Raw genomic sequence first — 14,200 nt, 5'->3', positions numbered from 1 at the left:
CTACAAGACAGACAAATACATCAACCATTTTTCATCTCAGAATAAGGAACAGGTACTGCTTAAATAACACTCAGAACTCATCTTCCTTTCACATGCAAATGAGATTTGCCTGCCTTCAATAATAAACTACCTTTTTTTAAAGTAGGTAAGTAGTTAAAATTGTATTTGTAAACTTTAAATACTGAGTTGGTCTGCATTCTTTCATGATATTGTTCTCTCTTGAAGCATAGTCCTTTTCAAGCCTCTCCAGTAAAGCCATGAATAGGAAAGGCAGACAGTGGGAATGACCCTAGGTACTGCAGTTCACCTAAATAATTTGTTGTTATGTGCAGTTAGCTTTCTGAGCATGGGAAGCTGCTGGAGTAGACTTACATTTATGCACTCAAGTACTGGAAACACGTTCAGCTGTATGTCTTGAACACTACATATTTAAATCCTTGATCATGACATTCAATTAATTTTTCTCCTAGTTTTGAATTTAAGTATAATTATTCAAGCACTGAACATTTTTTCAGTGGTGTATATTTGGTTTGGGTGGTGGTGTTTTGTTTTGCTTTTAAAAAAGGTAAAATGTAATACATGGAATTATGGACAAGTAAAACTCAGTAACTCCATCAAGTTCTCAGTGCAGTTAAGGCTGAACTCTTGCCTGGCTGCACATGTTTGTTCATCAGTTCCCAAATATCTGAGAATAAACTGTGACTGGTTTAAAGGCATTTAACCTTAATCTCTGGTTTAACAGGGCAGGGCATGCATTCCACCACCTATAAACTAACCTCCTTCTCCCCCCCCCCCCCCTCCCAGTCAAAACTCAAAAAATCCCCAGTCCTCACACTGGGGATAAATCAGGACTTCCAAAAGGGTCTTGGGCTTTCAGTCCACAATGGCATCAAGTTGACCTCTAATATCTTAACAAATTCCCATTGCTGCTGCTATGGCTGTTCACACCAGCAGGACACTATCAGGACACAGATTACATCTTAGAAAAAACAGTTCAAGAAGCAAAATCAGAACAAAGATATCCTGTTACACAAACAAGGTATGAAGTTGCTTCTACTGCTCACCTCCATAAGCAATTCAGCATAGGGAATAGAGGGCTACAAGTTGCCCAGGCTGAAAACTTAGATCTGTCACCATTTAAATCTAGTTGACAATTTTTATAGCCATAGGATAGCTTTATTAAGGAAATAAAATCTTGCCAGGTAAGGCCCTGACCAGCATTTTTTTTCCTAAATTTAAAGGAAAGATCCACTTTTCAGGAAATGCATCAAAGACATTGACTTTGCAGCAAATCTTTCAAGAAAATTTAAGATTTTCACTCACTTCTGGATTAGTATAAGCCACACAACAACAAAAAAAACACAACAAAAAATTCCCCAGGGACTTACTAGCCAACCAGACAATCTTTCAGTGCTGTGTTCTCCTGCCGACACTTCACCACCATAAGAAAACCAGTTTCTTGACAGCATTTAGTAAATGCTGGGGGGGGGGGGGGAAAGACAAAAAAGAAACAACAAAAAACAAATTAAATTACAGCTAGAAAAATTAACAATTGGTAAAAAAAATCCCATGAGTATTCTATTCCATATAAAAGACACCTCTGAGACCAGGTCTGATTTATTATTATTATTATTATTATTATTATTATTATTATTATTATTAGCATAACCATAGTTGACCAGAGCCTCATACTTTTGTAAGGTCTTTGTCACTTGTTTAGCAACAAGATTTTAATTTGGATTCTTCCCTCATAACACATTCACAAACAACCAGCTGTTGCTAATACCACCATACTTCCCAAGTTCTTCTTGCAGCAAGTCCATGATTCTTTCCATACTGACAACTCACAGCAAAACAAAAGGACAAAAAACTGGCTAAGCCAAGGTTGTTAATGTTTCCTTTGCAATGAAAGCTTTTGAAATTACTGAAGCATGTTTGGATTTGAAAATTTAAGAGGGCAGTAATGTTGACAGTAACTATTGTTTCAAAGAAATGCTGCTGGCAGTCACCTCCTCTGAAAGTAAGCTTGGGACAGGAGATCAGATAGTGTGAGGTCGTGGTTCTCTCACAGAGTTTCTAAAAATTTTCCCTCCTGGGAGTGAAAGAAGAAAGCCAGCAGCTTATCAGCTGGGTCTGCCAAATTCTACTCATGGCATTACAGTGCTCCACAAAGGACTCCTATCTTGGTGTCCTTGGTCCCTGGTGTAGTGGCCCGTAGCTCTTCTTCAATGCAGAGTTTCTTCAAAGTCCAAATGGCTAGTAAGGAGCATTGGTCATAAATAACCATAATGACCATCATAACATTACATAACATAAATGACCATCAAAAATACTGATGGTCACCTACATTTCTGGGATCATGATCTCTGTCATTTAAGACCCAGGGAATATATAAGGGAAGAGAGACAATGAGCTGTCTCCTGCCAAGAGAAGCAACCTTGCACCCATTTGCTCAATGAAGTGAAAGTAATCTGGTCAATCTTAAGGACCTTGAGACTTGTTTTTAAGTCTGTGAGATAACTGGCATATAAAGAGCTTTCAGGGCTGAAAGGAAGCAAAGTGGTGTTTAAGGGTGTAGCTTTTATCTGAGAGTAACTAAAATGGTGTCCCATTGTTACCAACACCCTGTGCAGACATTTCACTAAGGAACAGAACTAAGGAAGAAGTAGCTGTTTTCAAACTGGTTATAACAGGTCTGAGTTACTAATCATTTGTAGTTAATAGGTGTAAAAGAAAGATACATCCAAAGAAAGCCAACTCTGTAAGTTCAACTGGTAGCCAGATCAAGAATAAAGTCAGATCTACTGTGTCCCCCTCCAGAGTTCCATTCATTTCCCCTTTTCCTGGGAGTGATTTAACATCCAACAAATTTAGAACATACAGAAATTGTTAGATTCTTGAATATCTTTAGCAAAACAGCTAATCCACTACATCAAAACTTAATGATGCTACATCACACAAAGGGTAAATCACATTATACTCAAAGCATATGTACATTGAGTGTGTTTGCATACATACTCAGTACATGCAGACTGAGAATCTTGTGTCTCTAAATACCCTCAGTGCATTGTTCTTTTTCTGTTTTGTCCAAAATCTCAAACTTCATGTGCTTACACTACAATCACCCCTTTTGTAAACAGTGATCAGATGTGTAATACTTACAGAATGCACAATTTTTGTATCACTTCTATTATTGAAACTTACTGTATAGATAGATATACCTTCTGAAGTCATGCTGAGCATCAAAAAGGCATAAAATATCTTCAAGTTATTGACCAGGTGAAGACACTGACATGACTGTTAAACATACCAACTGCAGCATAGTCCTGTACCTTTCCTTGTATGTTTTCAACACATTTAGCTGAAATTTCAGATTTGCCTACTAAGTATTGATTCTGTATGATCATGTAACTTCCAGTACATCAAAATGTTACATGAACAAGAAAGACGGACATTTATGCCTACAAAAGCAGCAATCCTGTCCTTTGTCTACAGGAGATGTGCACTGAAATGGGCATTAAGCAATAGTGGACTTCACTGGAACAAAATCCACCTTCAAGGATACTGGACAGTACTAACGAGACTTAAAGAAGAAGGTGATCCAACAGCTGCAGCCAACCCCTGGGTGAGGCTAATCTGCTTGCCCATATCTGCATTAATTAGCCTAAAATAACTGTAAAAAAAAATTTATTTGCTTTAAGCACTGACAACAATTTTAAGTGTCCTCACACTGCCAAACTTACCTTACCAAAACTTTGCAAAGAACTGACATGCTCTCTACATTGAACATATTAATGATGAACACCTAAAAAGTACCTTCAGCCCAGCACCTCATGTTATACACTGCTAACACCACCATACACAAGGTATCAGACAAAAGTATGCAAAAATTTGGTTTAAATTATCCAATTAGTCACTAGTTGTGAGGACACTGTAACTTGTACTCAGATATCTATTAATAACCATACTCAACTTCTAAGATCGTTTGGTATGTACTTTAGTTTAGACCTAAAATCATCCAAGTACACACACACAACGTTGAAAATACTGCTGAATAGCTGAAGTTTGCAAAGCAATGTAAGCTCAGAACAATACCAAAAGTGTGCTATCATATTATCAAAACATTTCTTTTGTTTTTAAAGAATCTGACACTTCTTCTCCTGTTTCCTGGACTGTTTACACTGTATAGCTCTACATAAGTGTCTCAGAAAACTCATGTTTCTAAAAACGTCCTTTCTTTTTCTGGCAAAAAACCAGAAACCTGTGAAACTATGGTTTGTCTAGTGACCAGTATGACTTCTCCCCTCTCCATGCACTTCCTTAAGTGCTGTGCTGTTGGTTTTTTGGGTTTTTTTTTTTGTCTGTGTTTTGGGTTTGTTTTTGTTTTGTTATTGGTTTTTGTTTTGTTTTGTTTTGTTTTTGTAGCAATCATTCCTCCTGGAAGCTGTGAAGTAAAAAAAACCAAACCACTGAAGACAACAGGAGGTCCCTCTCACTTGTTAGGTCACCAGTCTTGATTAGTTCAAGGTGTGATGTCCCAGTGAACAAAACCTGAACTGCAGCTGCAAGCATTCCCCAGCTTCAGAAGGCTGTGCTTGCAGCACACAGTCAGGCAAAGGAATAGAACTGCTTCCATCTATCTTCCTCAATGTTGCTGATGCTAAACAGCAGAGGGGGGGGAAAGGAGCAGGTTAAAACACATTGGGTGTCCTCTTGTGACCACACGAAACTTGAATATCCCTCTCCTCTTACTTCTAGCATACTGAAATCCCTTTGGTGGTCACATAAGGATAACAGTGCAAGACTGGTTTAGTTAGAAACGTTTAACAGAAACCTTAAAGGAGTCTGGAGACTATTTATTTTAATTATGACCTGTATTGCTCACAACTCGTTCATGAAACAGAACATCTCAATGTGGAGCAGCACAAAGAGCATTCAGACTGCTGGTTTGGAGAATTAACTCACAACAGAACACAACAATTCCTGATATAATCACAAACCAAGAATTAATCACCATCTCCCTAATCTTGACAGCCATCGCTCACGCCGCATTCGAGCAATATCTGGCATTGTAGACCGAAAACTTCAGGGTGCATAGCAAGATACCATGAAAGGAGGGGATACACAGGATCTGATTACAGACCCGTTGCAGTTTAACACTTTAGCAGCTATGGGTGGTAATCAGAACACAGGGAACACGGTCTCACACTCAGATGAATCTGCTTCTTCCTACTGCATGTGATACAAAGAAAAACTGCTTTCAGAGCAGAACTGATTCTAGAAACCTTGCCTATCATCGATCTTTACAACTTTAGCAAATGGCTTTCCATGACTTTACAAGCTCACGGGCTGATACAGTGTTTTCTTTCTCCTTGTATGCAGCCAGCTACCAAAACAGAACCTCCGGCATCGATGAAACAAGATGCAAATTTGGCTGATAAATCCAAGCTAAATAAAATGAGGGATGGAGCCGGACACAATGGGAGCGAAAATGCCTTGATATAAAGGGGATAAAAAGCTTGCTCTCCACAACACGAACCCTGCTGAAGCTTTGCCAGGACAGCTACATATGTCCATCACTGAATGCTCTATGCACAGATAAGGACAGATTCAGTACTGCGTCAAAGAGCTGCAGGTGCCTACCAGTTACCACGGAAACTGGCTATGGACCCCTCTTTCCCCTCCAGCAGTTATGGTTCATTACATCATATCTGACATAGGTTATCCCCACAGGCTCTTCTCTGTGCCACAGGCTGTGTCTAAGGGGATGCACACTGAGCTAAGAACTCTTCTCGAGGACACAGCTCAGAAATAGTTCACTGATCATCACTAATCTGGGGCCAAGATTTCCTTTTCTCTCTCTCTCTCTCACAAAGCTTTGCACTTCAGTTGTAAGGCAAATCCCAAATGAGTTCTGGGCACTGGGAATTTTAACTGTCATTACTTTTTTTGGCCACTATAGCCATACAGAAAATCTCTTAAGTGCTAAAGCAAGCCTGCAGTTTAGTACCTTCTCTAAATCAGCCAAATACATAAGACCAAAGAGTAACTTTGCCAAGATGAAGGTGTGCTTTCAACTGGACAACAGCTGAACAACCACATTGGAATACAGTGCAGGTCACTTCTGCCAGTTCTCACCTGCTAAACCATGAAAAGAGCCCATGATGGGAAAATTACTGAGCTTCTATGATTTTCAGGGATGGACATGAAAGCTTTGTGGCTGAGGTCTGTGATGAGCCCTTTCACAGACTGAGCCTTCAGCTGAGAGCAGCTCAGGCCCCAAGCATCTCCGGGCAGCTGCTGGGTGTGGTCCCTGACACCTCCAGATCTCCAGGATCCAAGAGCAGGATTTCCCTGGGTCTCCCTATCTCAAGTTATCTACTTGAGAAAGCAGGCCAAGCAGGAAAATAAGAGGAAAACCAGCTGGTTTTGTAGTTCCTGACACATGTAAAGTCACAGAACAACAGAAAAAAAGAGCTTTTAAAAGCCTTCTAAAAATATTTCTAATGCTGTCTGGACAGGAATATTTTTATTTTTTATGAAACTAATTTAGAGACTTTGTATGGTTGTGTTCAGATACAGAATTATACTAATAATGTTGGAGGTATCAAGAAATCATTTATTTAATGTCTGTTAGTATACTTGATGATTGACTAAGAACTGCTTTAAGTTACAGAGCACTTTAATTGAGGTTTCTTTAACAATTAGCTGAAAGATTGATACACTAAAGGACTTTGCTTATAAACATCTTTACGACCCACATGTATCTTTGCTGGAAAAAAAATCAGTATCTAGAAATAATGTTTTTCTTTAGTATTTTTAAGTTTTTCCCCCCCAACTCTGTTTTATAATTTTACTACAAGACAATAGGGAAGCAGATGGAAACTGAAGAGAAACTGAGTAAAAATTCACCTCCTAACTTCAGAATAAAGACTGGGCAAATGATTTCCCTGCCTATCCAAGCAATCAGAGGTGCATATGCATATTAAAGTGTTGATTTTCAAATTTTAGAAAATCAGATACATTATCAGAAATCTGGTTACAACAAAGTTGGTGGGGGTCTTCAACAGGTGTCCTGCTACATACAGTTCTTAATTAAAAATGGAAACAAATTGCCAGGGTACTGCCCATTTTCATCATAGAACATACTCACAGGTTCAAGCCAACATCTGGTGCAACACAGAGCCACAGCTCTGCTGCCTCAAGCTAATTATTTTCTTCTGTATCATTAAACCAGACAAGCTTAAATTTAACATTATTAATCTCAGTGTCTGCAGACCTACAAACAGTGGACAACAAAACCAAAGCACCATATTTAAGATGCAGTTGCTCTTCATGCAGCCTGCAACATCCCTCCACCTCCAAGAAGAGGTAGGCTGGTCTCTCTCCACTGTGCTCTATCCAAAATTAACTGGCAGAATCATTGTGTTGGGCTGCAAAAGTTTTAGTTACATATATAGAGAGGAAAGGCTTCATGAAAAGACAAAACAAAACAAAACAACCTCTAACACCCTGTCCCAAAAATTAAGAACAAAGCAGAAAGTTTTAATGTTTTTGTGATTTAACAAAGGTGAATTAGCAAGCAGGCTGCATCTGTAGGGTGTTTTTAAAGGGTTCTTGATGGTTTGGGTTTTTTTACTTTAAGTATTTAAAAATATTAGACACTTAAATTAAAATTAAAGTCTTTCCATGTGCAAAGCAAGAGAAGAATAAAAAGGTTTGGGGACTTATCTTCAGATAACCAACTGCATGGAAACTGTCTTGATTTAGCAATGCCCAGGGATCATTATTATTTTCACTGTATAAATGGTATGCAGCACGAAGGTTATTTCTGAAAGTTCCTTTTTTGCAGATTCAGGTTATAGCAATAGCAAGCACTTTTGTATTGACTCATATTGCAGAGTGTTTTGCAATTCAAATATTAGAAGTGTAGTTTTATCAGTCATAATTAAGTTTCTATTTTGCAGATGTTCTTGTACACAAAATAAATTAAATATTCTCCATTATCAAGACAAATAGATCCTCTTAGGTCTGACTCTACTTTATTTAAAGACTTTACAATTTTACTACTTAAGAGAAAGTCCTACAGAGGTGTTATCTCACCATTTATATTTTCTCAACACTTATGATACTGCTATCACACTCTTAAAATAAAAAAGCTTGTATCATGATCCAGACCAGGCTTGTGTTTTATTCCTGTGGTAAGGTTTTTTTAATCTTTACACAAAAAAAAAAAAAGAAATAGTTTTGTCCAATGCTTGTTTCATGCCATGAGCTCTACCACCGGGTGAAGATACCCAAGTAACAATGAGGGGCTATGGTGAAAGGAGTTCCCTTTGGCATGGAAACAATTAAAAAAAAATTTAAATGTGTAAAACAACTATTAAAATTATTCCAAATATTATCAGTTTAAGGTGAAGTTATTATGCTTTTAATTTGTATTAAATTGCAATTTGTTAGCTTGTTACTTTGAAGGTTTCTCAGTTTGCACAGACCAGATTACTGGTGCATTTAATGAGGCAGAGGAAGTAGTAGGATGAACATGAAAAGATTGTTATACATTGTGGAGTACAAGCTATTTGATATTTCCAACACAGTACAAAAGAAAGCTTCTCTGTAGATTGATCATGGTTCAGTTAACATCACTGAATATCTAATACCTCCAACTCAATTAATTCTCACCTGATTAAGATCAGTCTGATATTCAAACTAAATCATCTCTCCAGTCAAGTAGAAATCAATATTTCTGATTTTACTTTTAAATTACAACAACAAATAAAATACTTGCATCGTCAGTATGCCAGGAGTAGCTTTCCTATTCTAGTCTACTATGGCATGCATAACACAGCTGATTAAAGAATTATTCTAATTTGAGCAACAATATATATGACAGATTAATTTGAATAGAGGGATATAGCATGAAATAATTAAATGCATCTTATATAGGGCAAAGAGAAAATTGACATGAAATAACCTTGGTTCTTTTAAGTGAACCTCTGTTATCAGATCAAATACTTTGTCTCCACAAATATTCATATGCTGTCATATAAAAATAATAATATCTTTTCCATTTTCCTCAAAAGGCTGCTTCATCTCAGCTTTTGGAACTCCAAAATATTGCTAGGGGAGTGGGGGAGGCTGGGGAACACATCTGTCTTGGGGCAGAGGATCAATATGTAGTATCACAACACAGGACTGGGGAGGAGAGAAGATTGCCAGGAATTTTAAGGGAACCATGTTAAAGATCTCTTCTCCTGCCCTGACTTCTCCAGGGCACTCTAAGCATGGAAAAACAGCTTTGTCTTAAAGTATACAATGCAAACAGAGGATCCTGCAGAAGACTACAGCATCTCTTGCACTCCAGTATGAAATGCTGGAAAGTCACTCGTCTCGTGATTTGAGAGGTGAACACACAGCAGGAGAAAACTGTCAGGAAAGCAGATAACACAACATTTCCTAAAACCCAAGAAATTATTTCTCTAAACATACTGCCTTGGGGTAAAGATTACATGTTATCAATATCCTAGAAACAAATCTGGAGACTTTGCTTTTGGGGACATTTACGGTAGAGGTGACAAAAAAACATACTGAATCAGACAAAGGGCCCATTTGTCCTGTGTGACATCTTAGAAGCCTGCAATAGCTGCTTCAGACAAGGGTGCCATAAAGTCTACATGATGGAAAAACATTTTCTTCCTAACTTCTATCAACTGTAAGCTTGCCTTATGCCTTGAAGCATAAAGTTCTCACATGCCTTCCAAACCCCTTATGATCACTAGCACAGTGGGTCTTAGCTGACAAGCCTCCAAGGGCAGAGGAGGAAGAAAGAGGAAAAAAACAGCCCAGGACCATGAAGGCATATGCTAACTTGAATTCCTTCAACATCTTTGCCTAAGTACTGATGAAGTCAAAACTGCTGTAATCGTGGTTGTTTCATACCACAGACGCATTCTTCAGGAGCAAGTTTCCAAAATACTGCTGCAAAAGTTAACTCAAAACATCCCTCAGCTGAATGGGGCATGGACCAAAGCAGCAGGGAGGAAAGGCACTCTGCACATACCAGAAACGTTTGGGGGGTTGTTCTTTGTTCGGGGTTGTTTTTTATTTTTCAGAACAAACTAAATGTGCTCTGTAGTCTAAAATTTTCTCCCATTTGGACTGAGAATGGTGGATATTTGTCAGAGGTACATCCAGAAATACCATGCAACTGCAGGGAGGTACTTCTGTCTGCCCCAATTAACCCACATTTGCCTATAGCAGACTGTTGGACCTTTTCTTCCTAATTTCACACTGAGCACTAAAAGACAGTGAGTGAAGCTGAAAAGCAGCAAGTTTATGAAAAATTGTTTAGTTAAAAGAAAAAAAAAAAAAAGGAACAGAGACAAACACAGTAATGTAAGCCAACCCAATCATCACAACCAACAAAAAATAGCCAAATCCTTAAAACAGGTAACAAAACCACACCAGATTAAATAATCAGAGTTCTAGAAAAAAAATATACATATGCAATCTTGTGGTACTTTCAGTAGGTCAGCAGCTCTTAGCTACCATCCTTAGCATCTTAGGATGGGTCAGCTCTCCTCATTCTACCTTTCTGTATCAGCAGAGCACACATGAGATCTGATAAACATTACTTTTGGGGTGAAAGGAATGGAATGATTCAAGCTAATTTTCAGTTTAATAGGAATTCTGAACGCACATGTAAAACATTTCAAAGGGAAAACCTTTCCCCAAGTAATTACTGAGACATAAAAGCAGATTCTTAAAAAAAGTATACCTTAAAATGTCAGTTTGTACTTTCCTGACTACTGCCGAATGCCGACAAAATGCTGTGGTAGACACAATTTATTAATAATAAGCCTTTAGTCACTAGAACTTCAACAGCAAATGGAGCTTTGGCACAGATGATGCAGTAAAATAGCTACTTGTTAGCTTTAGTGCAGTGGGCACCAGCTTGACCTGACCTGATCTCCCATCCTGGATTTCCAGACTTGTCAGCATTTTTTGTATGCATTTGTACACACACATGTAGATACCAGGGTTCACACTTACACGCATGTATGTTTTATCCCAAGCACACAGAAATACAGTACGCTGACACACTCACTAAGTTCCAGAAACCCATCTCTTTAAGAGCTAAGAGCCAAGTCCTCCTGCTTCTGACTAAGCAAGACACCCATAGCACAGAAGTACAAAAAAGAGGGCAATGTCCTCAAAAGACATGGGAGAAAATAGCAAGGGCACAACTATTATGTTTAAGGCTTTGCAGTGGCTGGACTTTGTCAGACAAGGAGATTTAAGTGCTCAAAGATGACAATATGCAGATGACAATTCAGGCAGATTTGTCAAGCAGACCTCCTTCTCATTGAGATTATGAGAAAAAAAATAAATGAAAAAAAAAAAAAAAGTAAGCAAAGTAAACACATTGCTGTTAAATGGTTTGCTTTGATAAATCATGAGTCACCTGCTAAAGATAGTTGCTCTAGGTATGTTCTTGCAAAGTACAAGCACTGCCTGCTGTACAAGCTTCCAGGTAAAGCACACCTGGCGATCACAGACACCTTGCTGAACTGCACTGCTTTTAAACAACTGCTTCTCTGAAAACTGACTAGATTCTCATCTTCCCCACCCCCTGCAGCAAGTATCCCTGATATCCAGCGTGTCCATTCCATGCGCTGGAAGCGGCAGAACTGGAACAAATGCAAGTTCCCCCATGGCCACTGTCTGTCACTGCCTCAATCCATATAAATAAGTGCATCCAGCTTGAGCTGCACTGAGGAGCCTTGCTTCTGCTTATCCTCCCACCTCCTCCGGGAGCTGCTGAGCCTCTCAGGGACAGCTGAGAAGTTAGCATAACAGGGGATTAAAAAGAAACAACATCCCCCTCCCTCTGTCCCGTAGTGGCTGACTCCTTAGCTGAACTTCAAAGTTAAAAAAAAATAAATCTACTTATAAAAGACAGAGATTCAGAGTGGCAGAAATAGCAGTAATGTCCTTCTACCACAAGGTGGAGATAGAGCAGATCCTTTATGTAACTCTTGAAGAAGCAATTACACAGCTATTCCTTCATGACACTACCAGTTCTAATTTACAGCATGTTGCTTTGGGGTTATTTTTCCCTCCTGAGTTCAGTTTACTGTATTTCCAAAAGAATGTTTTTAACTCAAAGTTCCAATACTGAAGGTTGTCGTGATTATTTTTCCCTCCTCTGAATGAAACAAAGCATCCTCTAAAGCAAATATGAAATGTATTTCAGGGCTCCAGCTGATGGGTGAGGGTAGATGGGGGGTACAAATTTCAGGCCCTCTGGGTACTCCAACAAGGCTCCAAAATTAAAGATTAGTAAACTTTTGCTATTTTATAATAGGAAGTGACTTTTCCTCACAGGACACAATTCATCCTATGTTCCTTCCCAACCATCATTCCAACATCTCCAAAACAGCTGACCATATACTTTATCTCAGTTTGCAGTACATGTTCAGTCTCTCTCTGTTTATCAAAAATCAGTAGCCTTCAGCATGTGCTGGTGTGGAGGTGTGGGAGGAATTCCGGCTGAATGTGGATGTAATTCAGCATTTCTAATGATAAGGGAACCAGAAACAGAATTTTTCAGAAAAAAGAACCAAAACTGTGTTGTGACTTTTCTGAACTGTATACTGAAGAGTAACTTGACCTTTTGCAATGGTGGCCACAGTGATAAAATATCTACAGTTACTCTTTTGAAAGAAAGTGCATAATTGGCTATACATTCAGTTAGAATTTCAGACTTCCCTATTCATTTCATGATTTTGAAGAGATGAGTTTTAATGCTGTGACAAGACAGCATAATACCAAAGCTTAGCAAGATCAGGAAATTTCATAGCCACTGTACAACATTTCTCTTCCACCTTCTGTAAATTTCTTTAAATAAATGATAACCATATACCTAAAAAGGACAGACTACCAGACAACACATTACCCAGCCACCCTACTCTTCCTGTACCTTTGAAAATGTTGCACAAAAGGTTTTTCAAACAACAAGGCACTACAGCTCAGTATTTTGCCTGGGTCCTGGAAAACTGCTGAGAGCTGAGAGCACACTGCATGCTGCCCTGAAGGAACGATTGGGAAGCATCCCCTTGATCGGGGGGATGCACACCCTCCCCAGGATAGCAATACACACTTTCTTCCAACCTTTCAGAGACACTAAACTGAACAGATGAGGCCAGTGCAATTCAGAACGATGCAAGATCAGCAGCTTACTACAACTGTACTTACAGAGGAGTTCCAATCTGGACCAAACCTTGCATAAAGATACCAATCAGCTCACCTGCTTCTACTCACTGAGAGAAACTGATCATGGAAGGGGGGATAAAACCAACCAACTCACCCTCTCCTCTAGCCTACCATGTCTTTTGGTTGCATGCACAGCTTCCAGGAATCATATATTGCTCAGGCAGCTAGGGTATGGCCATCAAGCATCAGAGAGCAGGTGAAGGCAGAACTGTGACACAAAGCTCTGCTGATAAAGTCACTGGTTTTGACAGGGAACAACCAGATTGGAGCTGTAATGTCATGCTGAGGCATACAGCAGATAAAACCAAACAGATGCTTTTGGGATGATCCTGGATGTTGGAACCAAACAGTTCCAGCAGAACCTAACAGTCCAAAGCATTATATGCGTACAGGGGGCTGTAATAACAGACCTGATCCTATACAGAAATTAAGAAACGAGGAAATTTCTCAATAGCAAAGAGTTCTAATTTTGAAGACAGTAAAAAAAAATATTTGTAGATAGAGGAATTACAAACAAGCCTTTGACAAATCCACAGAGCATCTGTGCTAAAAGGTACCAGGAACTCTCTGCCAGCTATTAAGGTCCCTGAAAAAGAGGAACTTTTCTTCAGCGTAAAGCTTAATGGGCAAGTGGCATAAAAATCTGTGTAGCATCATTGGCACAAATCCAGACTTAGTTTGGTATAAGCCCAAGGACAATGCTCTAACTTCTGACAGTCAACTACACTGCTCCTCAAGCTGTATGCACACATGTACTCAAGTACTTGTTTGACTGCATCTATTCTGCCTGCTCCAAGTATCTTCTTCTTGATGGAAAAAGATTTTAGAGTTATAGAGTCTTTCTTACGAAAGAACCAGCAAAAACAATCACATAAATGTAGTTTCCGTTTTTAGGAAAAACAACTGCACTTTGAAAGAATTCATT

The 14,200-nt window shown here is 38.9% G+C and overlaps 1 protein-coding gene across 1 annotated transcript in view; it reads right to left on the bottom strand.

Annotated features, from left to right (window-relative positions):
* CMC1 (C-X9-C motif containing 1) overlaps window positions 1-14,200 on the bottom strand; it is a 45,093-nt gene that overhangs the window by 5,302 nt on the left and 25,591 nt on the right. The window contains exon 3 of the mRNA XM_030444798.1: window positions 1,389-1,479. Coding sequence (XP_030300658.1) covers window positions 1,389-1,479 — 91 coding nt within the window. The remainder of the gene's footprint in view (window positions 1-1,388; window positions 1,480-14,200) is intronic.

Source organism: Calypte anna, chromosome 2 (assembly GCF_003957555.1).
Source record: "Calypte anna isolate BGI_N300 chromosome 2, bCalAnn1_v1.p, whole genome shotgun sequence".
Classification (NCBI taxonomy): domain Eukaryota; kingdom Metazoa; phylum Chordata; class Aves; order Apodiformes; family Trochilidae; genus Calypte; species Calypte anna.
This window is presented reverse-complemented; position numbering and strand designations above follow the sequence as displayed.